This window comes from Durio zibethinus, chromosome 23, assembly GCF_047325235.1.
Source record: "Durio zibethinus cultivar Kanyao isolate XHJ-2024 chromosome 23, ASM4732523v1, whole genome shotgun sequence".
NCBI classification, from domain to species: Eukaryota; Viridiplantae; Streptophyta; class Magnoliopsida; order Malvales; family Malvaceae; genus Durio; species Durio zibethinus.
The window spans coordinates 12,449,941-12,476,871 of NC_143184.1; the positions used below are offsets into that span (position 1 = coordinate 12,449,941).

The following is a 26,931-nucleotide window of genomic DNA, read 5'->3' on the forward strand; positions in this document are numbered from 1 at the left end:
AAAAGGGAAAAATCTAAAATGCACCCCATTTAAGGAACAATCCAAATAATAAGACTACAAAACAAAATAAAATTCTTTTTCCTATACCTTGGACCTTATAAGATATGAACGTTGACTATGGCCTCTATGAATAGCCCTAGTAAACTTCAAAAACCTAAATAGTAAAATGCATCAGATTCATTAATTCTTTTAAGGCAAAGATAGCTATTTTGACAAAATCAAAATTAATATCATTCGTTTGACTTGCAAAATGTGGATAGAACATGCAAGAAACAAAGAATGAATAATTGAATGTGTGAAGCAAAAATGAAAATATCTTGTGACATAATTCTAAGGTACTTGCAGTTCCAAGAGTCTTCATCGATCCATTTTGTATTTCTCCTTAGTTCTGGCACATTGCTATAAATTTTGTATAGCAATACATCTCTAATGGGAAAACAACAGGAGGATTATTACAATTCAATACATATCACTATCAGGTATTGGCATTCAGGTGTATTTGTGAGCTTTAAATGTCAATTTTGGGTTGCGGATGTCATCCTGGCTCTGAATTAGCCGGATCTCCAAACTGCTTGATTGAGAATCAAATCCAGCACTTGTATAGTCATTCACCGTCCTCCGCAAAAGTGCCTGCATAAAAGTCGAACCATTAATGCAATATGGTTTTGAAGATAAAATATCCACAGAATAAAACAGCAAGGAATTGTTCATTAGACATACCGAATAGACACCAATGAGAATTAAATACATATTAAGCGCACAAGATCATAAGTAGTTTTGCCCTCATATAAATTCCTATGGTTGTCAGAAATAATCATAAGACCCCACTCAGGCATGAGGACAAAAGGCAAACAAACATCCCATCCGAACCCAAAGCAAGATGGGTGTCTAAACACCGTACGTCCCTGCTTAATGGCCATAAGAAGAAAAAGAGGAATCCACTGGACAAGGCTTTCACAAGGCCTCTCTCTTTTCATATTGCAAGCGTGTGTGTGTGTGTGTATTTTGGAGTGTGATGTCAATAGCCACAGTATTGGCCTTATAAGTCAAAATACTGAACATATACACCTACTCAAAGGGCTTGATAAAGTAAAAATCAGTAGGAACATTTGAAGAATAATTCATCCCTCCGTAATGTAAACACAATCTCACCAAGGTTCAGATTTAAAGGATTCTTATTTCACTATATTTATGTCCTGTAAGATGTCCTGAAGTTTAGAATTCACCAATCAAATTGCATCAACCTATAATCCATTCACATGAAGAATTTTGAAAGCAAAAGATATGTCTTTTGCATAATAGTTCTGGTTCATGGTCTTGAAGTAACTCAGAGGGTCAAAAACGAATTCCATTAGAACAAAATGTTATTAATCCTCTCTAGATTCCAAGATTAAAAAGTTCATCATCAATCCTCTCAAATAAACTCAGGGCATTTTTCTTGTTAATAATGAGGCAGACTGTTGTGCTTTGTAATGACATTTCCTACAAAGATTCATTACTTGAAACGCTTCTGAAACTGTGTGTAAACTTGAAATATAAGATCTATCAAATCTACATAAAGATGCAGATAGAAAAAGGGCTTTTCATCATTCCAGAAGTACATGATGTTAATCTGACTAGAGATACAAGAACCAAAAGAATAAATACCTGCAAACTTGATACTGCAAGCTCTGCTGCCTTGTCAAGGTTGTCGGGATATTTCTGGGCAGAACAAAAGTGCATAAATGTAAGAAATTAAGCCTTTACATACTAGGTTAAGGAAGGAATAAAAGCAAGGGAACTACATTACTCCACCCTAGTAGAAGTGCAGTCATTAGATCTCCTGTTCCCTACAGACATATGAATGTTCATCAGCAAAATCATAGCAGTACTGCATAGTGAGTATACAAAGAATGAAGTACAACCAACAAAAAGGAACACAACAACAATGTCCTACTATAGTTGCAAATAAAGCTAATATTCAATCACGAGTAAGAAAAATTTGTGAACTTCATCATCTGCAAGAAAGTGGGGAAAACACAACTGAAAAACATATTGTTTTTCTTTTAAGTAATTCTTTAAAGTGTATGCTAAAATCTTCTTGCAGGATCAGTTTTGCAACAAATTAAGGGTCAGGAAGGCTTTAGTTTGTTATATTCAAGTATTCAACAATTATCAGAAGTTAAGATTTTCCACATGGACTTCAGCACTTATAGTGTCTAATAAAACAGAGTTTGGTGACTGAATTATCACAGTTTTCAAAAGTTCCAGCAATAATATAATCCATCAAGGGAACGTATGAAAAGCAAAGATCTGTAATGGTGCTGATAGGTCCAGAGATCTATTATATGACCCAACAATACATGGCTTTTTCCAAGATATACCTTCCATCTATAAAAATCTGAGTTCATATCTCTAGTAAGAGATGAACTAGTATAATCATGTTGCAAAAAAATTATATAATAACGTTCTTTTCCTCCTAAAATAGTTCCATGTCATTAAACATGCCAGTAGCTGAAATGTTAGGTGATAGAGTTGCATGCTTGACCAACAAGAATCAAGTAAGTGATGATAACAGTCTGCTTTTTCACTTCAGTAAAACTTTTATTTTGAGACTTGATTTACATAGTTATTCATTTTTATTATAAATTATTTATAGACTAATGACACCTTAAGGGATGGAAACACAGGCATTAAATTTTGCAGGGCAGTCAATTTTGTTAGATATTAGGAAGGTCAATTGAATCAGTATGCATGCTAGATCAAATACTTGACATTACTGAGGGCAATCCTTTCATAGTCAATAGGGCAATACCAAAAATATATTCAACATAGATTCGAAATTAAATGAACCTTTCTACACATTTATGATAGTGTATTAATAGCTTGATTGGACAAAATTTATCCTCTTTAGAAAAGAAAGACCAAATGCATGGGTTCTTCAATAACAAAAAAATCATCTTGGCTCAAAGGAAAATGCCCCTCTTATATTTGATAGGTCATTACTATAGAGTTTAACTGAGTTGTGGTGTCAATCAAACAAAAATGCTAGTTCATTTACTAATCCTGAACACCATTCTTTATAACCACAAACCCAAAAATCCCTTCATTTAAACCTCAAAACCAAACCAAAGCCTGAGTAGACAAACTTCCTTGAATCTGTCAAAAGTCATCAGCAATTCAATTTCCTCACAACAACATAAAAGCAAAACTATCGTGCTTTATGCACATAACTACTAGCTAGACTTTGGCTTCCAGCAGCCAAAAGATTTGATTTGAGGACTTTAAACTTAAAGTCAGAAGTTCCAACCTTGGGAAAAGGATGGGTTTAATAGGATGCGTGAGGATTACACTTATATAGGCCAAAGCCCATTGGGCTTCTATATATGCCAAAAAAGAAAGCTAGCACCTCCTCTCTCCAAATAATTGTTTGCTGGTAAAAAAAATTTCTTGACATGAACTTTTTCATTCACGATGATGTGGTCTTAGGGCTATTCCATCTCCTTTTTAGACACCAAGCCTTTTATGGTTGTTTGTGTTGATACCTGGGGATTGTTAGAAAGTCAATGTGCCTAGAGGTTGTAGAGACTTGACAGAACTTGACCTTAGAACCAGTCCATAACCATTTTCAATTTTCAATAAAAGGAATTCATGAGGAAATTTTGCCTACCGTAAAATATGCAGGAATTCTTGGTATCACAATCTTGAATTGCTCAGGAGAATGTTCCTATCAAATTCAATACCATGATAAATAGAGAATGCTTGTCAGAATTCTTGAACAGTTATGAATAAGATAAAACCACCAACCAAAAGGGTGTATCAGTTTAACAATGAGAAATAAAGCATAAAATACACAGCAAACATTGTTGTTTATCAGTGCACTTTTTGCTGACACTCATGAATCAGGACATCATGTTGGAGTCGAACATTACCATAAAAATAATTTAACGAGACAGCAGCAAAGAATCAGAAGCAAAACGAGAAAGTCAAGTAGTGAAATCACTTTCATTCAGTGCAATAGCTTATCAAGTGAATACAATTTCTTGTATAAGCATCTCCCCGGGGCAAATAGCAATCAATGATAGATTTCACACTATTTTGTTCAGCTAACTTCATGCATAGCTTTTCAGGAACATTAATTAGAAACTCCCTTAATTTCAAATCAAGTTTCCAATTTCTGAATGGCACAGTTTTATGCAAGAGGTACTTTGTCCATTACTCTCCAATTTTACCCTTTAAGTTCCATAAAAGCACTGGCCAAAAGGGTTCCATAAAAGCTAGAGGATGACCCACCTAAACCAATGTGGTTTATTAGAAAATTTTATTCCATACCTGTCAGTTTATTTTATCTAATTTTGAGAAAGTGGACATTTTCTTAACATACAAATATAGTGAGACAGACACATTCAATTTTAAGTGTAGGGAGGTATCATTTTTTTCTTCTTGGTATGCAGTAGGCATGTGAAATTTTGAATATCTACTTAAGTCATCGTAGCTAAGGATTTTATATTGATATCCTTAATCCTTTGATCATAACGAATGCACAATGATCACCTCTATGGTAGCACAGACAGTATTAGAAGCCAACCCTATCTGTCTGCAGGGTACTAATCCTGAAACCCATTGAATACTTATTTCAGAATAAAATATGAGAAACATATACCCTTCTACTTTTACATTTTTACTCCTAGTTCAATAGAAGGCAGAATATTCAGTCCCTCATTTCAATCTTCAACTCAATACGAAAGACACATTTGAACTTCAAGATGAAGTCCTTCAGCCACAAAAATTTATCTATAATAAAAGATAAGACAGAGAAGCATAAATGTCATGTAAATAATATGTTTAAACCTTCTCAGTGCTCAAAAAGCTGTTTCTAGCTGTATTATGCAGAAATGCCAGCATTAACAATTACTGCTATTAAAAAAGCAGCAAGTGCAAGAACATACAATGAAATCAACTGATCCAGATATTAATGATAGATTACATTTCAAAGGACCTTGCAGTTAAAATATAAAGTCAAGAGTACAGGGTCACATTCAGCAGACCCACCTTATCTTTCTGATGACTGCCAATGAGAAGAAGATTACCTCCAATATCGATGCCAGTAATCACAACCTGTGATGATCAAAATTCACAAAATATGGTATAAAGCATATATGAGATGTAGTCATATTCACAATTAGTTCAAGTTAAGTATGTCCTGCATAAAGGAGCTAAAGTGTAGGATGAGTTTAGTTGCGTAGAAAGATAATGCTCAGTTTTCTTCTAATCTTATAACAATAATAGGTTGAAAGACACCATAAAAAATGTACAATTAATTATGAAGTAATTTTCCACCATCCATAATATGAGCCACAGAATCCATTCTATCTTCATCATATACAATTTGCAAAAGTCATAAGAAACTAATGGATTAATATCATGTTTTTCGAGTATCTCCGTCTGCATGTTCATGTCTCTATGCACTTTTTAGGAATGGGCAATATTCGTTTCTTTTGGTTGAGCTCAGACTTTAGGATAGGAGCCTTCAAGCAGAGTTACATCCTCTCAAGCTAACTTTATCTTAGTCTTTAATCTGTCTGTCATCATATTGGGGTTGCCGGAATTATTTTGGAGTTGATGCTCCTAACTCCAAATCCTCTGTTAACGTAAAGGCACCAAAAACCTCCTGGTTTTAAAGACATTTCATTTTCATAACATTATAATGATGGAAAATAAAACAAATTAGTCAGCTTTCCACTAGGTGCAGATTGACAAGGCAAAAGAAATTAAGGCAGTGATAATGAGCTTTCATGATCAAAGTTCCAAGCCTTTAACAGGTACGAGATATAGAAAAAAAGGAACCTTTGAAGGCCCAGCAGCATGAAGAATGTTACAAGCTTCCCGACCATCCGTTTCGGAAACAATCCTGCAGCAACAATATATTCTAAGAAACTGCAATTGAAGGCAGAAGATGCAGCAAAAGAAAGCCTACTACCATAAAACATGGCAAGATAGATATGCAAATAGTAACTCCATTCTGATACAAATTGCTAACAAAGCAAAATAGAGATGCCAAACAATGATTATAAGGTTCAAATCCTAGTGTAACATATAGAAACACTTTGAGAAGAGGGAGAGATAACCAAGAGAATTATGTTTGAGGCAACCTTACAAAGACAGACAGGAAAGGAATACAAGTTGAAAAGAAAATAAACCAACAAACCTCTTCTTAGAACCGAGATAAGTCAAGTTGGATGGCCTCTGAAATGCTAAAAGAAACACGCTTCTCTTTTAGCCAAGGGCCAAAATTTCAACCCCCTAGCAGGCCAGTTTGTGTGTTCAAGCATATTCAGTCCAAAAATAGGGTAAATAAAATCTAAATTTGGCTAAAGAGGGCATAAAAGTATGACCCTCCGAATCTGTTCATTTTCCTTTTCCTCTAGTAACAACCTATTAGTTTGAGTTATATGAATTTACTTATCCTGATTCAGCTTTGAAAAGGGTGGTTTTGTTCATCAGACAATTAACAAACAGGGAAAAAGATGTATATACCGAAAGGTTACCATCAGGCATACATGATATAGAAAAACGCATGCTTTGAATTTCATTTCTATTAATTTATCCAAGCCTGAAAATTGAAGAGCGATTTCTTTTATTGAAAAGGAAGAGCAACCTGTCAAAAAGCTTTACTATACATCTCATAGTTTATAAAGATGAAATCTCCTTTCCAAACATCTTGTTAATAAATGAGGCTATCAGAAACTCTAGAAACACCTCAGTGAACATCGCAATGAGCCATAATCAGTGACTCATATTCTCTGATTTTAGGCAGAAAGAGTCATACCACTTCCTAAATGGTATCTATTTGTCTATTGCACCATGCAAATAGAAGAAAACCAAGCAATTCTCCTTGAAATCATAACTGATGCTTTGCATTTAGTATAAACATGCAAAAATTAAAAAAAAAAAAAACCCGGTTTTTTCAAAAATACCAATCAACCCAGAAAAATTTTCAGAATTCAAATTTTGGAAATCCTTTTACAGATGAAATATTTATAACGTATCACCCTCTTTGCAAGGGTCAGAAAATACCTCAATTTAGTCAACAACTCTGCTTCAAACTGGTTAGGAGTCAACATTGAAGCCACTGGGACAACCTAACATAAGAAGGAGTTACAAATAAGTATAACAAATTACCAACTATAACTTAAACAGCTAATTTTGCATCAAGATAGTTATTGTAGATTTTTTCCAAGATGAATAACCAAATTATTGCAATTTAAGCACCCAATTTAGAAAATCAACTCATACATAAAAAATGCAGTTCCCGATGGGTTTACTGCAAATGAAAGAACGAGACAACTACATGCCAAAATATTGAAAATGTACACAAAGGATACAGAAATAGAACACTTGGAAGTTTTCAGATAATTGATTGCTGACCTTTTCACGATATACTGATACCAGATCTTCAGGGACATAGAGCTTTCCTTCGTCACCCATCACTGGATCACAAACTAGACAAGAAACACCACACCTCAGCAAAAAGAGTCTCTCTTTGTTGTTGTAGTTGGTTTTTTTTTTTTTTGTTTTGGGAAAAGAGGGGAAAGGGGGTTGGGCAGTGCATTAAACATTAAGTCAAAATAACTTTCAATCTTCATTCTTACAATAAAGGTAGACACTAACAAAGATAAATAGCGCATCAAGCATGATTGATGATCAGAAATGATTCTAACCGGAAAGCCATTTTTCATTCAGTGTCATATTAACAGAAGAAAGGATGAGGAAACTTTCAAGTTTCTGGTTAAAAATTGAAGTAGTGCAGGATTCCAATTTCTACATCCATTAACCTAAAATTGTCTCAAATGGGTAATTTCACATTATGCATGCAAAAGATAAAGAATAAAATGTTAATCAGTTATATCATTAAATGAGGATTTAAACAAATCATCTTTTGTAAACACAGGTTGAATAAATTTCAAAAGGACCACCGATAAAAAATATTTTCAAAAAGGACCAAACACAAGCAAGCAACGCTTAACATAAGGTCCAATAGCTTCTGGAGATTAGAGTAGTCTACTTGCCATAAGTAAGATTTGCATTTACAGAACGAAGCTTATCTACAACCTCCAATATTTTGTTCAAAAAGGAAACAGAACCAATATAACCTGCAAATTCACCAGGAAAAAATAGGAAGCAATAGATATTTAAACAGATAACCGTGGACTGTTGGTAAGCAAATGTCATGATAGCTCAATCATTATCTAAATGTTTTATCCTAACAATTAAACATCAGCATAAATACTTAAATTCAAACAGCAAAGAGTCAAATTTATTTCAGCAACAAAAAAGTAAATCCAATAGATGCTTGCAGAAACAAAGAAATAAAAATTTAATAAAAACAAATTATGTTGAATAGCTATTTCTAATGGCATAAATAAAGAATATTGTTTACATGTCAGTGATGATGCAAATATACCAATACAACTGCCTAGCATCTTCAAGCCTAATATCTCAAAGAATTGATGAATTGCCCAAACATTGAAATGAATCAATCAAAGCACAAGTATATTAAATTGATGTTGCATATTAGTTATTTGTTTGTTTTTAATCAAAATTTTTCCTTTTACCATTTCCTTTTACTTCATAGCAACTTTTGAGGAAGCAAAAAAGTAAGTATTAAAATCAACAATCAAAAGGAGCCTAAACAAATTAAGAGATTAATTCATTGCTAAGAAACTATTATTTCAAAGGCTACCTTCCTTATTATTTGTCTGCCCTCTCCCCCCCACCCCCTCCCTTCTCTCAAAATGATATAATTTTATATCATTCAGGGGCATTCATTGCTAAGAAACTATTACTTTAAATGCTAACTCCTTTCTTCTATAATCCCTCCCCCCGCCCTTCCCCTTTATCAAGTTAAATATGTCTCCAAATGATAAAAGCTACCGTACAAATCAGAATTAACAAAATAACGGAAATCCAGGAAAAAAGCATCCAATGTTAATAATTTTTGCAACACAAGTTAAATATCCAACATAGGATGTGTTACTTTGTTTCCTTTCTCCATAGTGAGTGGAAAATTCCAAAGAACCACCCCAAAACATAGCAGATAATTTCTCTTCTTTTCAAGTAATGTTATACGTTCCTTTTCTTTTAAATATTGTATAACATTTTTTTTTTTTGATAAATGAAGCAAATATTATATAACAATCTAGAGAGAATTAGAGCATGAAGCAACCTCAATCGTCAAAGCAACTACCAGAGTTAAGATACCTGTTAATAAATGAGTGTAGTATAATAAATCATTTGCTTCAAGGCCTTCTATCAAATCCCATAGTTGTTGTCCATTCAAAACCTGACCTTTAAATGTTGGGTATCCTGCACAGTTTTCAGATAGATTAATCTATGTGCCGATGTATTTTGGTCAGAACACCAAGCCTGAACTTATACAGATAGACAGCTGACATCGCACTGCATATCAGGCCTCAGATTTATCAGACTTTTGAATAGTAGTAAAAGCAGCTTGCCTGTGTGGTTTGAAAACTGCACTGAATTGATTGGATCCACATCATAGCCTAATAGTTGGAGAGGAAAGACTGCTGACTTATTACCAACATATCCCTGAGGAGAAAACTTTAAAAAGTAATGCTACTTGTCCCACAACTATCTCAAGCATTCTACTCCCTAAAATGGCACAGTTATTGTAGAAATTTAAAGGTGAGACTGAGACAACCAATTCATAAATAAACGTACTCACTAGACTTGAAAAAATAAATTATTATCACGTTAAATGAGGCAAACAAAATTTTCCAGATAAAAATTCAATGTTTTCTAATTAACATTTTTTAATTTTCTGAAAGTCAAACCATACTTTCACAATCTTTGACTTTTAATGCGGATTACGTTCGGGCAAGGTAAAAATAATACTTTTATAGAAATTAAAGAAAAGGAAAATTCATATTTAGAAAAATCAAGATTCATCTTCATCTTCATCTTCGTCATCATTTTCATTTTCCTCCAACTTTCTCAGCAACCAAACGAAGACAAAAAAGAAGTGAAAAGAGTAAAACAAAGGAATAATACCTGGACTGTGTGAGATTGAATGCTGAGAACTCTACCAGTCTCCGAAGGAAGAGTCAAGGATAAAATTGGAGGCGGCGCCATTTCCGACTTCCTCGATCTTCGACAACTTCAGTAAATTCCCAAACCAATTCATGAGCACGGTAATGAATAAAGAAGCAAAACAAAAAGAAAAAAAATAAAAATTACAGGAAATTATTATTCTCGGGAAAATCTTTGAAATTTTACCGGGAAATATAGGTTTTTTGTCCGAAAATGCCCGATAGAGAAGAGTGAAGCAGCAAAACAGAACGTTGGAAAGCAAGATTTTGTTTTTATGGCAAAGAAATTTACACTGAAAACTGGTATCATGTGCAACTGGGGGGGAGTTGGTGGGTGCCATTGTGGGCAATTTTGGAATTTCGGATGTGAGGTGGGGCCGAATCCGATTTCGATGTGTTGACGAGTTCTTAACGCTACTTTAAATGTGAGCTGCCCTAAGGCCTTGTATATATTTTTTAATAACGTACATATTTTGTTTTTATTTTTTTAAATCAAATTTTGAGATTTAATTAAGTTAATTTATATAATTATTTTTTAAAAGGTAATTTTATCTTTTCATTTTTTTGTCCAATTTTTTTCTCAAAATTATTTTTTTAACACATAAATGTTCTACTTTTTTATATTATAAAATCATTTTTATAAATTTTTTTTTGTCATTAAAAATTATGAAAATTTAAATTTATGAAAAAATTAAATTTAATATTATATAAACTAAAATCAAAATATTTTTCTTAAATTCTGTAAAATCAATGGAAGGTTAATATTATGGCACAAAAAAAGTATTAAATTTGAAATTTAAATTTTAACACATATAATTTTTTTAAATTATGATTTTATACAAAAAATACTTCTATTAAATCAAACATGAATAATAATAATAATAATAATAATAATAATAATAATTTTTATTTTACTAGTCATGTCATTGAATGTTTGATGGAATACAAATTGGATTAAAAATTTTCTAGCTATTTTCACTTTGAAAAAAAAAGACTTTTTTGTTAATTTTATTTTTTAAAAAAGAAAGTTTCTTGTTCTTAGTAAACAAAAGTTGTTGAAGTTAGGTTTTCTTTGAGACTCTAAATTAAGATATTAGTCATTATCTTTTATCATCAATGACAAGATTATTCTTACATAAAAATATCCAATGTAACTTTTCAAGTGATGCAAGATTACATTGTCTCATTTGTGTTTCAACACCATAATAAAAATATATTTATTTATGCATTATTAATGGAATTGATTGTTTCTCTAAAGTTTTAATGGAATAAACTACATATGCATAAAACTTTTGCATTCACCTTTTCTTTTTACCTATCACATGGGATTTGACACTGTTCAATCTAAAAAGAGAAGGAATATCAAATATGATATTCTTCATAATTTATTAAAGAGTAATGCAGATTTGGAGAAAAAAATTAGTGATAACTTTTTTAAAGAATAGATTAAAGAATATATGATATTCTCACGATGATAAAAGTGATGGAGCTGATGAAACAAAAAAAGAAATATTAACCACTTTTACTTATTCCTTCACCAAATGAATTTAATTAATTGGCATGATTAATTAAAATAATTAATCATCAAAAATAGGATTAATTTGGGTTGATTTCCTTTTGGTATATGGAAGAGTTTTTTTATTTATTATTATATACATGATGGTGAAGTTCTTTAATTCCATGAGTAGGATTAGAATTTTGCTACATGTCCATTTAGTTATTAATTATATTAATTAATTTTTACTATAATAACATAAGACCTATGTCAATCTTTTTTTGGAATTTAAGAACTAATCCATCAACCGTGAATAAGATAATAATCTTTTATTTATGAGCCATCAATCTAACTTAGTTTGAAATATCACACAAATCTTGAAAATAGCATAAATAAATAATAGATTAAATTATGTCAAAAGATCCTTATATTTTGGAAACTTTTGAAATTTAATTCCTATATTATAATTTATACAAATTTAATCCTCATGTTATTTTGATTTGATAATCTAAATCCAATTACTAATTCCATAAAATTTTGTTATTAAAAATGCTGATGTGACAGTTGACTTAATAAGACAGGCATTAATTTTGTTGATATGTCATTTATTTTACTAACATGATGTTGACTTGCTACCATGGCAATTGGAATGGATGAAATTAGTTATTAAATTATATAAATAGTTAATATACTCATACTCATACGAAATTTGAAATTTAATTCCTATACTCATACGAAATTTAAAATTTAGTTTTTATACTCGTATGAAATTTGAAATTTAATTATTCTAATACAAAAAATATTTTGATTTTTTTATAAATTTTTTAGTTTTTTAAAAATATTAAAATTTAAAAATTGCCACATTATTCTGCCATAATATTAAAAAATCTATCACAATATTATATCACAATTTTATATATTATCATTAAATCTATCACAATTTTTTGTCACACATATAAAATATTGTTACTAATTTTGTCATTTTTTTGTTACATTTTTCATAAAATATAAAATTTGTTACTAGTTTTATCATACTTTTTTTTGTCACAATTATAGTATATTGTAGCCATATGAAAAACATCTTACACAAATTTATTAAAAACTATCATAAATTTGTCAATATATGATACAAATCTATCACTACCTAATTTTAATAAAACTATTTTTTCATTAATTTATTAAACGAATTATAATTATAATTCTATCGCATATGGATAAAATTGTCCATTAAAGAGTGTTTATATTCCTTTAAATTAAACCCTATTTAAATGATTTTTTATAATTAAATCTAAGTTCAAGATTCTAAATATATAAAAGTAATGTACTAAACTCAATGTGTATTGGGGTTTAGAATTATCGTTATTATTTAATTTAACATAATTATTTAGATGAGTTTTTTTTTTTTTTGGAAAGACAAAAAAAATTAAAAATTCTTTTTATGATACATGATATTAATGTTTCAGTTTATCAAATATATCATTTTCTTTTTTCATTTTGTTCAGATTCAAAATTCATCATTTAAATGGATAAGAGCTTGTTTTTCTTATGAATCTAAGTTTGAATTTCTTATTTTGTTTGGTTGAATGGAATCATCATTTGTTTCATGGTCTATTTAGAGTTCATTACAATGCAACTTTATTTAATACTTTGATTTGTTATAAATTTTGTTATATGATATATTTAAATTAATCAAAATAATACTGACTTTGATATATTAATTTAAATTATTAATATTATAATTTATTAATATAAATGATAATAATATTATTAACATGATATTATTAATAATTAATTATATATAATAAAATAATCTATTTTTAACAATATTTTTATTTTAGAGGGACTAAAATATTTTTAAAATTTAATATTTTAAAAAATTTTAAAAATTCAAAATTTTTTTTATATTAGAGATATTAAATTTCAAATTTTGTTCAAATACATGAATTAAATTGTAAATTTTGTATAAGTATAGGGACTATTTACATAATTTAATAATTGATTTTATCCATCAAAATTACCACGTTAGCTAATTAATGCCATGTCAATAAAGTTAACAATCACATCATTAAATCAACGACCATGTCAATGTTTTTAATGATAAAAAATTAACAAAATTAATTATTGGACTAAAATTATCAAATTAAAATAATATGAGAACTAAATTTATACGAATTACAATACATAAAGTAAATTTCAAATTTTTGAAAAAAATAAAGACTAACATAAATAATCCAACCATATATACAAATTTTGAAGGCAATGTTAGCAAACTAATTTTCAGTAATTATTATTTTATTGTTGTAGAATATGATACAATATTAGCGATAATATCTTAGCAATTTTTTATAGTTACAAATATAATAAAACATTTGCAATAATTTTGTTTATTATTGCCTAAAATATTATTGTATTTGTAATTCTTTCTCATATCTTCATATTCAAATAGGAATTTACAAGATGAATCTACGTTGAAACAAGCGGGGCATTTACCTCTACTGAGTTCATAAAATTCTTTTGGGTTTATTATAAAAAAATTTCAATAGTTTTGAAAATTTAAAGTGTTTCCCTTATTGAAAATCTTTGTGCTTATATTTGCTCCCACTAAATTAAGGCTTATACATGAAAATTTTCATTATTTTTCTATTAATTGAACATTAACACTTTAAGTGCTAAGCAATTTCATTATAATATATACTAGTGTGATGCCCATGCTTTGCTATTGGTTCTTTTTTTTAGTATAATTAAAATTTTGAAATATATAAATTTTTGTTTAATTGAAAAAATAAAATACTTAAAAATAAATAATCAAAATAAAGTCAATCTCTCCCTGTATAATTTTTTCAAGTTTCACAACTTTTAGGCTAGGGTGAATCCAACATTTAGGAGGGAACAAGAAAAAGTTGGTTGCATAAAACAAATTTCTATAAGAAAAAGTTAATCATTTATCTCAATCCATTAGTGATTAAATTGGGATAAGCATTACAAACATTTTAAAAGTGATAGGATATGTGAGAAAATGACCAATTCAAATTGCAAGGTTGGTAGTCTAGTGTCCTCTTAATAGGTTTACTAAACAAAAAAACATTTTGCAAACCGCATCTTAGTCAAACATCCTTAAATTGATTTACTACAACATGTAAAGAAGGTTAAATCATAATTTTCTTTAATCAACCAGGGCATAGTTCACATTTCACAATGATACCAACACGCAGCAACATATTTGAAAAAATAGAAGCCAAAAAATCAATTAACAAAATTGAATATTGAAAGAAAAATATGTATTTTTTCAATTACCATCATATAGAAAGACCAAGATAACTTATACACTTACAATGTGTAAGAAACCTAATTGCCTTAACCATATATAGAATTTAGAACTAACCACTTTTTTTCTTTAGCAGAAGTTGCCATTAATTCATCAAAGTTTTTTGTCTTCCTTAGTAACATCTTAGTCTAAGAAAATAACATAAAAGCATATCTATCAATACCCAAGCTAGAAGGAAAGATAAAACTCAATATCACAATGACTATAACATTATGGTTAAATAAGCACCAATAACAGGTAGTGTTTAATAAACAAATTTTGTTATATCACTTTTAAAGTTTTACTTTATCTAGAGAAAACAATTGTATCTCAGCTTGCAAATATGTTTTTATGTAAATCATGACATATCCAAAAAGAAGCATGAAGAGCTATTAACCAGATTTACTTTTGCTTTTTGGATAAGCCACCCTCTAGAGCTTTCTTTTATGTCAACTGTTGAAGTTGTGATCTCTGCAAATGTGCAAATTGATTCCAATGATTATCAAGACTTAATGGGTACACTAACACTTTTTTTAATTAATTAAACAAGTAAAAAAGTAGAAGACATTTTACTTTTCTTAACAACCAAACTATTATTTTTCAACATTTTTGTAATTGTGATAGACTGTTGCAATAATTGCATATATGACATGATAAATAAAAAGAATGATTTATAGTAATTCTTAAAAAGTAGCATACATAATTAATTTAGGTACCATCTATGAATAACTAGGTCCAAAAATAAATTATAAGTAGCAGCACCAAAAAAATTAAGTCATAAACACTTTGTATTTAAGAAAAATAAAGTTGATAAAAGTTTTAAAGCATATTCATAGCATGTAAACAAGTGTAAAACAAATAACTATTGATATCGGTTTGAAGTGACAACAATAAAAAAAAATTCAAACTATTTTTTGAGTTTTATAAAAATATATTTTTTTTAAAAGGAATGTTTAAGTTTTTGCATGAAGAGGAAAGTGATTTTAATTTTGATTGCTGCCACTTCCTCCTTAGATTTTCCAGTAAACTTAGCACCTATATTAAGTTGATGTTGAATGATCTCTATAGGAGCCTGTTTGAACCAAAAATAATTTGAAGTTGGCTTGGATTGGACTAAAATCTAACAATATACATAGATGGATTTATGCCATTAATAGTTTTCTTGTTTAGTATTTATATTGCCATAATGTCCAAACCAATTTCTAATTTAAGCCATGATCAGTAATGTTAAGAGAATTATAATTGTTCCACAATTCCATATTAGATACCATTTGAACCAAGCTAAAGGAAAAATATAGCAATAGAAGCTGTAAACCAAAAAAAGGATTACATTATGTCAACAGCTAAAACGTCAGAATTACTTTTGGTTGAAGGAAAAAAATAATTTGGTGAAAAAATCTAATAAAAAGAGAGCAAATATTGAGAATTTTATCAATCAATGGCATATTTTTCCTTTTTGGTATATGCAAAAGCTAAAGGTTTTTTTTTTTAAAGAGCTAAAGACCTCCAATTTGTTTGCATATTTCGCAAGTTATGTCATTTTTCTTTTTACACCATTTTTAAATGCACTTCTTGTGAGCAAACTAAAGCAAAAAAATTGAAAATAGGTTAGAAGATATTTCACATATTTTAGTTTACAAAGTATCCAAATTTTGAGAACCAAATAACTAACCTATGAAGAAAGCTGACTTTATAACTTACAAGGCACATATCAAGTTAGACCATTACATTTCTAACAATTTTCACATATAAATGCTAGGAGAAGCAAACCAACTTAACTGCAAAGAATATAGAAAAAGTCATAATAACTTAAAAACTATATATAAACACACTTGCTGATGTTGGAGAAAATAATTCATTCACATATTATGCATTTACACTTGTTGACCTTTACAACTTACAAATAAAAGCATGAGCACAAAAATTACCAGTTTGAAATTTTAATTTAGTAAATGAAAACTAACAATTTCAAATACCTAGAAAACCTTTTGATTTTAAAAATTGATTTATCAAGTCATTATAGAACTGTAAAAGAAACAATAATGTTTTATATTATCAAATATAGACATACATAAGTCATTAATGTAAACAAAGATAAATGCCTCAAATCATGAAAATTCATATCAGTAGTAGAAGCAATTACAATAGTTCCTTAAAAGAGTTGGCACCAATAGCTTGCGATATAGAGAGAGCCAATAAAAAATATGGTTGAAATGGATTTAAAATACTTAAAAAAAAGAAAAGCTTATTAAAAAAAAGACTATATGGTTAATTAAATTAATGTTGTGGTTAATAAAATTAAACTGAAGTTGATAATATAAAGAAACAAAAGTTTACACTATCTTTTTTACTCAAAAAAAAGAAAAACTTAGGTGACTATTAGCAATATAATACCACATAAGCATAATAAAACAATAATAGTAATAGGTGAAAGATTTATTAACACAAATGCTAATCTAGAAAAGCTATGAAAGCCATATCTGAAATTCATAAACTCAAAATATCACCCATGGCTATGTAAAACCCATACGAACTAATGCCAAATAAGTTGAAATTATAATTAGTGACACCAAAGAAATAATGATCTTTTAAAACATTATAACACCATTTTTCCAAGAAAGCAAATATTCTTCCTATGTAAATTTTGTTCATCATTGATAAAAAACAATTAGTACTATTTCTATTCTCTTTCCACTTTCCCAAGAGATTATACTAATTTTTATAGTTTTAGAATAGAAATTACAAAAATGCTATAGTTTACCTTGTCAATTGCCATAGGTAGTTAATGATAGAGAGCCATTTAAGAGAAATCAAGTAGGAATATGTGATTTAAACACAACTTTCAGATATTGTATATAAAATGAAATAATCCAATTCCTATGTGATCTAAGCCAAATCTAACTGAATAAAACAAATGATTCACACATATAAGAAATAAAGATCATCACCCAAATGAGGAAAAAGAAAAAAAAGAAAAGAAAAGGATAAATCAAAAAATGATTCGTGGGAAAATTAATAAATTAGTTATATAGTCATGCAAAGATTAAAAACTAAATACAAATAAATCAAACCACTCTCACCACAAGTTTGGTTAATGAAGGTCTTCACTAACAAAAGCAAAAACAAATTCAATATAAAGGTTCTTTAAAATAATAATCATTGTCATCACTAAAGGACCCATAATTGCTTTGTAAGTGAGACATAACCACTAAATTATGGATTATAAAGACAGTCTAAGACATGAAAAATGCATTTAATTCCAAAAATTTTAGACCATAAAAATCATGATAGATTATTGAAACATTGCATATTAAGAAAGATGTATTACTTCCAAAATAAAAGGGAAAAAAATAATGCCACCAAATATGGTAATACCTATTGAGTAAGCATTATATCTTGCAATTTCATCTCAAATAGCCATTGTTCCATAATCCAATAGCATCACATGAGCTGTTTCAGTAAAATAGCTTTAACATATCTTGATTCCATGATTAGCTGGAGTGTTTTCGAGATTAATGAAATCAATGTAGGAGTTATAGGTAAAAGAGCACTCGAAACAAACCTAAAAATTAAATTCTTTTATGCTCATAACATTTAAAGTACTTAACAAAAATGATAATACTAAACAAAATTTTAAAAAAAATTAAAAAAAAAAAGAAAATAAATCAAATGTGAAAAAAAAACTTAAGTACTTACCTAGTTCACTTAATAGACACAGAGTTTCCTTTTTGAATTAAAGATAAAAAAATTAAAATCAAAGCATGAAAATTAATGAAATTTACTCAAAGAAAAAAAAAAGCAATGATGGGTGTTTCTAAGATGTGTATTTTGAACACCTACCCATGCTAGGAAAGAGATCGAGAAATTAAAATAACACCATCTCCTTCCATAAGCTAGCGTTGAAACCTATGCCGATTAGGATGCATGCACCCAATTTAGCCATCAACATTGATCCTTTGGTCTATTTTCATAAGAATACTCAAGTAGTCTTGATCTTTCGAAACAAACAACTTTTTCAATCTACTATTATCTATTGGAAACAATTTACAAAGAAAACCCAAAAAAAAAAATCATCATGTGTTATTTAGACTTCAAACTTCAGACTTTAGAACTAAAACTGTAAAAAAAAACCCAAAAAAAAAATGTTTGAATTAAAGTCTAAACCCAAAAAGAAAAATTGAAGCAAAAAAAAAAGAGCCTATTTTTTTTCCTTTTCCTTTTATTTTTCATTTTATTGGCTATCAATACTTAAAAAAAAAAAACTAAAAAAATATCAAATATGACTTATCAAGTTTGAACTCAACCTTTATTTACCTGAAACGACATAATTAAGCCAATAGACAACCTCCATGCTAGACTTGAGCTTGTAAAATGATGCCAAAGAGAAGAAAAGGGAGTGATTCTTAATGGCAAAATGATAAGTCATATGCCTTAAGCTTTTCTCTTTCCCAATCATAGCTAGATCACATAAGCCAGCATGCTCGATGATGGCAATGCCGTTGCCACTCCATCTATTGCCATTTTTAAAAAAAAAAATTAAAAAAGAAATAGAAGTTGAGGGAAAATGAGAATTTCAGAAAGTTAGCTCTTTTTTTTCTCTTTCTCTCCATCTCTCTCCTTCCTCCCTCCTTTTCTTTTGTGCCTTTCTTCCTTCTCATTATCATTTTCTTAAAAGATGAAGAAAGTTATCAAACACATGGCCTTCGTGTACAAACAAATAGCATAAAACATGTACATATGGCTTTCATACGTAAACTGGTAGACATCACTAACCACATAATAAGAGACTATTTTTACTAAAAAAAAACTAATGTTTTCCCAAATATAACCATCAAATCAATTTTATTTACATTGTTGAAGTGTACCCTAATAGACAATTAAAGACTATTATTATATATACTTATATATACTTATATATATTTTTAAGTTTATAAAAAATGAAATAAATTACTTTTAAAGAGACTTCTAATTTTTCCTAATAATTTGTTTATATTGTTGCATGGTGATCTTATAGGGGTAATAAGATTTGGAGCTTTCACTACTTAAATGATTTAACCACTTTTTAACATGAAAAAATAACATATAAATATGAAGTAATAAAAATAAAATAAATAATCATCTTTAACTAATTGTCTTCATTCTTCTTTCCATTGAAAGAAAAGAATCATTTTTTATTCTTTAAACACTACCAGAAATTTTGGCTTTACCGATGGAAATTTTTTATCGGTAAAAACTGAAAATTCATTGATAATAGCATTAACGACAAATTTAATGACGAAAAAATTTCATCAATGGTAGCTATATTGGTAATGTTATTCCATCAGTAATGGTTGAAATCCATTGGTAATCATTGATGAAAAATTCGTCAATAAATTCCTTTGGTAATTATTGATAGATTTATTAATAATAGTTTTACCCATGAAATTTTCTGTTGGTAAATTTGTTGACAATAAGCATGAAAATGGTCATAAAAGGGTTTTTTTTTTATCTGTAAATCCATTGGTAATTATAAAAATCCCATTAGTAATACTGAAATTTTATCAATAAAAGTACAATTTCATCAATAATTTAAATAAAAATATTTATAATTATTCAAAAACCTATAATCATTTTTAAACCTTGTAAATCACAATTTAAACTTGTGTAATTATTTAAATATACTATTATTATTAATTAAAATATCAAATCTAGATTACATCCATCCAATACATCATAAAAACATCAATCAAACATCCAACAAAAAATGTCACTGTGCTGCTACTGCACCTATTGATTTAGAATTTTTGACATCGTCATCAAATGTAGAATATTATGATGGTGAAGTTTATCTAAACCCCATCAACTATATTATCTGATCCATGAATGACCTAAGCTCAACTTTTAGCTTAGTTCTCAACTCATCAATTCATTCTTCTATCTTAGGTTGACGAGCCTAAGGAGGCACGGATGATAGACCACAAATAGAGTTAGATGATCTTGCTATAGTAGTGGATTGAGTTGAGTGAAGGAGGTTCCTAGATTTATCCAAAGCCATACACATGAGTGCGTGTAGCTTTAATTCCTCTAATAGTTTCAGTCCATGCTTATGGATCAAAATCTAGATGATTGGAACAGTTTTCATCTTATTTTGGAGATAATACAGTAGCATAGTCTTTCTACAAAATTTTTTAAAAAAATCATTACTACAAGACCTATATAGTTCACTAAAATATCATAATTTACAGTTTCAAACAATTCACAACTTCAAGCATAATTTTCACATTTTACAAAGTCATTGTATTTCAATATGCACCAAACTATCTAGTTCAATACAAGATTTCCTACAATCGATTTGCTTTCAATTACTTCACTATATATTTCATTAATAATCACAACACACAAACAAAATCACAAATGAAAATATGTAATAATTTTCACCATTCACAATTGTGATTTCATTTAGATAAGATGCAAAAACCTTTCACAAATAAGTAGTCATCGTAATATACTATTAATATATAGTTCACCAATAATTACAATGCATAACCATCATCATGATGCAAAATACGTAATATATGATAAATATAGTTTATCAACAATCATAATACACAACAGTCATCGCAATTTAAAAAATGTAATAGTTTTCACATTTCACAAATATCATTTCATCCCAATATACTATAAAGATAGTTAAGCAATAATCACAATACAAAACCAGAAGCACAAAGCAAATTATGCAACAATTTTCACTTTTCACAAAACCTTTTCATCATAAAACACACAAAATATTATCTATTTCAATAAAGTAAGGCATCAATTTCAAATTATTCATAGTAATTTGAAAGTCATATACCTTGACAACTATGGACTTGTTGTCAATGAAGTACCATATTCTCTTGAACATTTATGAGTACGATTGAAAAGATTTGTAAAGCTAAATTCTACTTGTAACTTAATTGATTGTATTTGTTTAAACATATTCAATGAAACGTGTAACAATACAATTTATATAATTTATTAAAATTTGATGATAAAAATAACTCATGAAAAAGATAGTACCATTCTTTTTTTATGAATAGGAAAAGCAACCGAGCCATTAGTATGTTTCGTAATACTTTCTTTTTTCATGTTTGATGATTTTGTTTGGCTTTAGCTTAGATGTTTTGCCATTTAGAAGTGCTCCATACATTGTCAATAAAAGTACCCCAAATCGGAGTTGTGATCCACTTTTTCTCTATATCTTTACACTTTATGATGTTATCAGCTCCATGCTCTTTCATTACCACTTTTCTCTCGTCAAACAATAAGTCTTTTAATCCATTTTTTGAAATATTGTTTCATGCTCATTGAATAAGATATCCTCTAACTCAGCCCATTGACATTTTTTCTAACATAATAAATAGGAATATAGTATGTTGTTGACAATAATTTAAACTTTTAATTCAAATAAAATAAAAATATATACAAAAAAGTAAATATCCATTTACTACCTTAAATTTACCAGACATTATAGACTTAACTGACACAAATGCTTTACTCCATGTCAGCCAAGGATTAGTATAATTCATTTTAATTATTCCTGAAATTGTTGAGCTAAATGATGATTACTCAAAATAACTACCAACATCATTTGTTAGTAAGATTAGTTTAACTAAATGAATTCATTAAAAAAACATATAACAATAAGAAAACAATTAATACCTTTCTCTTAATGGAGTAATCCATACCTGCTTCTTTGGATCTGAAAAAGTCTGTAATGTTTTGTTTGTCTCCTAGTCGTCCGCCTAGTTATCCTCCATTTTGTTTCTCCAACTAGTGGATCATTAGCTAATCCTGGATTGACATATTGCTCCATCGATGGATCATCCATCATCGGTATTGGAGGTGACCAATATGGTCAATCAAATTATATCTATGGTGAAGCTGACCTGCATGGAGAAGTTGACTCATATGGTGGATCATGTTGTATCAGTTCTGAAGATGACTCAATACATAATCACCTCTCATGGATCCTGCCCTAGAACCAACTCGAGGGACAATACTTTTTGCACGATGTCTCATCATCTGATCCATATAGAAAAAAAATATTTTAGAAGTATTCAAATAACACAAAAAAATTAAATTAAATGAAATTAGCAACATATATTAACTTTTAAATAAAACAAACAATAAAGTAATATATTTACTTAAGATATATTGTGAATATTGAATAAACATTATATGTAGTATTAAAAGTCACATTGCATGCATCAATCGTTGTTAGAAGAAGTAAAATCACAACAAAATATTATTGGTTTTAATGACATAATTTTACCTTTGCTCTTAGCCTTCTTAGTGCATTTCCATTGGATTTGTAAAGAATTTCTCTGATTAAAGCATTTTTACATATGAAACTTGTTCTACCATTAAAGTAGGTAGAATGAAAAATAAAGCGAGTTACTATGAAAAAAATGAATAAAAAAAATCATATTCATTATAGAATATACATCCACTTTCATAAAACACATTCACGAAGGAAAAGAAGAATAAAATAAAATAATTTAATTTATTTATATTAAGTTTGATCAATACAATAAAACCAAAATATTTTAATAATTAGTAAATATAAAGTTCACTAAACCATCAAATATATAAATTACTTCCAAGAAAATATAAATCTTAATAATATATAAATTACTTCAAAACAATCTATAAATTAATAATATATAAATTATAGCCTCAAATCAATATAAATAATTTTAATTTCTATAATTATCATTAAAATTTATAAAATATTAAATATAAAACATCCATAAAAATCTATATAAATCTTAATACACATTAAACCCAAATTAACTAATATAAATCTTACATATCTAAAAGTTAATAAATCTATATTGAAATCCAACAAATATCAATAAATCTTTCATAAATAAAAAATAAATTACTCAACAAATAAAAAAACCCCAACAATACTAAAAATAAATCTAAAAAAAATTAATAATACTCAACATTAATACTAAAAAAAAAAATCCAACAAAAATTTATAACCAACAAATATATAACCAAAACTCAAACAAATTTCAACAAATAAATAACCAACAAAAACTCAACATATTGGTAACAAAAATTTAAACAAATTTTAACAAATTTATAACACAAAATTAAACCCTAAACTCAACAAATATACTACATAAAATACATTATAAAATATAAATATTAAAAAAAAATACTTACTAGATTGGAGAGGCGAGTTGATTGGTTGGTTGGCGCACTTGGATGGCGAGAAAAAGCAACGACGATAGTGGGGAAAGAGGGAGAGCAAAAAGGGAAGGGAGAGAGGAATTAAAGATTTAGGGTTGAAAATTTAGGGAAAATGAAATTACTCAATGGGGGGTTTTAAAATATTTTGGTTTTACCTACGGATTTAGGGTTGAAAATTTGTGGGAAAATGAAGTTGCCTAATGGGAAAGGTTTCAAATTTTTTTTTGGTTTTACCAATAGATTTATTGATAAAATTTTCATCGATAATGTGATAAAAAAATTTTTTTTTTTAGATTCTTTTATCAACGGATTTAGTGATGGAATTTTTATTGGTAATATCAATTTTTTTTCACATTTTTTTACTAACAAATTTTTTCGTTGGTAAATTCGTGCCAAACTTGCACCTACGAATTATTGAAGGATTTAATTTTGTTGGTAAATTTCATCGATAATCCATCAATAAAAAATTTCTTTTTTTTTAAGTTCCATCGGTATTCCATTAGTATATAGTGACAGAAAAATTTTGTCTGCAATAGCTAAATTTCTAGTACTTAAATTATAATGAATAAAAAATCAAATATATATGTTTATTAAAAATAAATGATAAAACTAAACATATTAAAAGTAAGTAATAAAATTAAACATGTTAATTTTTATTTCATTATTTCACATATTATATCTGTCTTTAAAAATTTTGTAAGTAAAATTTTATTAAATTAATATATCTATATATGTATGTGTGTGTGTTTGTCTATTATGATAAATGATTTATCAAAATAGTGTTTAGACTATATTCATAAAAAATCATATAATTAATTATGCAAATATTATTTATATTACAAAAATATTATATGTGCTGATTTTATTTGTAATTTTTAAAATTACAAATACAAATTTTTAATTTGTATTTCAATAAAAAAATTTAAATTAACCCAACATATTTGCCCCCACTGATTATAAATCCTAGCTCTGTCCTTGCTCATATTAGGACATTTTTGTTAAAAAAAAGTTTATCTTTTGCAACTCCGGTAAATGAATCTATTTTAGTTGTAACTTATTATCAAACTTAGTTATCAAACTTAGAATAGAAAAGGAAAAATTAGAAACAAGCAAAAAATTTAAAAAGCGAGAACAAACCAAAACCAGAGATAAAAAACCCTGCATACATGTATAAAAAACTAAATTGCTATTCTATCTTAATTTAGACGATATATTATATATATAGAGACAAATAGATAGACAAAAAAAGTATCAGGCTCCGTAGAAATTTCTTCCTTAATTTCACCTTTAACTATTTATCATGCATCATGGTTTTCGATTTCTTCAACTTTTCATCAACAATTGCTCTCTAGATTGTAAGCAAAAATTGAAACAAGGATTCTTACACACTTCACAATACAAACAATTTGATAATCACCTTAATGTACAATGAGGGAAAAACAACCTCCAAGCTCACCTAATCCGGTGTTGTTACAATTATTTTTAGTAACCAAAAGGACAGGTATTGGAACATTGACAAATTTTTCAAAGACAAGATAAAAAGCAAGGATCAGACGTTGGTGATGTGAATGTAGAGCACCAGAAACATATACTATACTGCAAGTGTAAAGCTAGTTATGTACCAAAATAGGCATTATGCAAGTTCTAGTTGTTCTCCACTTATTGTCAAGCTATAAACTTCTGTTCTATTTGAAATAGTTTCATACATTGATCCCAAAATATCTAAAGGGTTAAAAAATTTTCACTACCTTGTAATCATCACTTTTTAGGTCATAACCAATCCAAATAAGGTTAGGGGAAATTTTGAGGTAACTTTGCGAACTGAAATTTTGAATCTATGGTAATCTTTTATTGACATGTTCCAAATTACAACCATATGAACATTACAAAATATCAAGCAAGCCAAGCCATTGCATTAACATTACCTAGTGAGTCTCAACCCATAGAGTATAACATAGCTTGTAGCCTTATGATTGATGTTATAAAAAACGAGAAAGTTGAACTCCTTATTATTACGACTTATGCACTGATGGAGATGAGATGTGATGAAATAAGGATCATCTATGAGAGAAAACCAAAGTATTGAAACATTCTTAAAACATAATAGACTCTTTACGAGTAAGTTCATGGGATAGAATGTTGGTGACTAACTCATTATACAACAGTTCATTCTTCTCTATGGTCATGATATGTAATGTGTTATTGCTTAAAGAGAGGAAATTTTGAAGAAAATCGATACTATTAATTTTGGAAGAAATGCTAAATGGAGAAGTTGTCCACATGGCACTCCCCTAAGTTTTTTTGTATTTATAACTTAGTTTCATTTCTTGCACATGGCTCAATTTATTGGCTTTTGCATGTGAATGAAAAAAGTTAAAAAAGAAAAGATCGATTGGACATTAGACAAAGATGGATGATAAGTTGTAGAGACGAATTTACTATGTAATTGTGGAGGCAATTGCCCCCACTAAGGTATTAAAATTCTTTAAATTTATTATAAAAAAATTTCATAAATTTTGGAAATTTCAAGCTTTGCCCTCACCAAAATTTTTTTATCATGTTTGCCCTTATTGTATTGAGGATCATGAAAAATTTTTTTTAATTGTTTATCTAGTAATTGAACATTTATTCTTTGGATGATAAGCAATTTTATTATAATATATACATTAATTTTGAAGAAAAACAAATAAATAACTTTTAGAGTTCTATATATATAGATAACATATAAAGTGTGAATTACTAAGAATAAAAAATAAAAAATAATATTTAACTAACATAGATTTATGTCTTTATTCTTGTTTTTATTGTATATAAAAAAATTG

General features: G+C 28.4%; 1 protein-coding gene across 4 annotated transcripts; it reads right to left on the minus strand.

Annotated features, from left to right (window-relative positions):
* Window positions 1-296: 296 nt before the first annotated feature.
* On the minus strand, window positions 297-10,397 carry LOC111314654 (pyridoxal kinase-like). Of its 4 annotated transcripts, none has more exons than XM_022916225.2 (13): window positions 10,276-10,396; window positions 10,051-10,156; window positions 9,495-9,588; window positions 9,241-9,345; window positions 8,049-8,132; window positions 7,408-7,481; window positions 7,057-7,121; window positions 5,827-5,890; window positions 5,032-5,097; window positions 3,650-3,706; window positions 1,785-1,829; window positions 1,648-1,701; window positions 297-630 (listed from the first exon to the last, which is right to left on the minus strand). In XM_022916225.2, the coding sequence occupies exons 2-13, from the start codon at window positions 10,129-10,131 to the stop codon at window positions 490-492; spliced, it is 930 nt and encodes a 309-aa protein (XP_022771960.1). In that variant the 5' UTR covers window positions 10,132-10,156; window positions 10,276-10,396; the 3' UTR covers window positions 297-489. The 4 variants fall into 4 exon arrangements, with proteins under 4 accessions (XP_022771960.1, XP_089608738.1, XP_022771961.1 ...); XM_022916228.2 differs by having other exon boundaries at window positions 494-630; window positions 1,790-1,829; window positions 10,276-10,397; XM_089752612.1 differs by lacking the exon at window positions 3,650-3,706 and having other exon boundaries at window positions 10,276-10,397.
* Window positions 10,398-26,931: the final 16,534 nt, after the last annotated feature.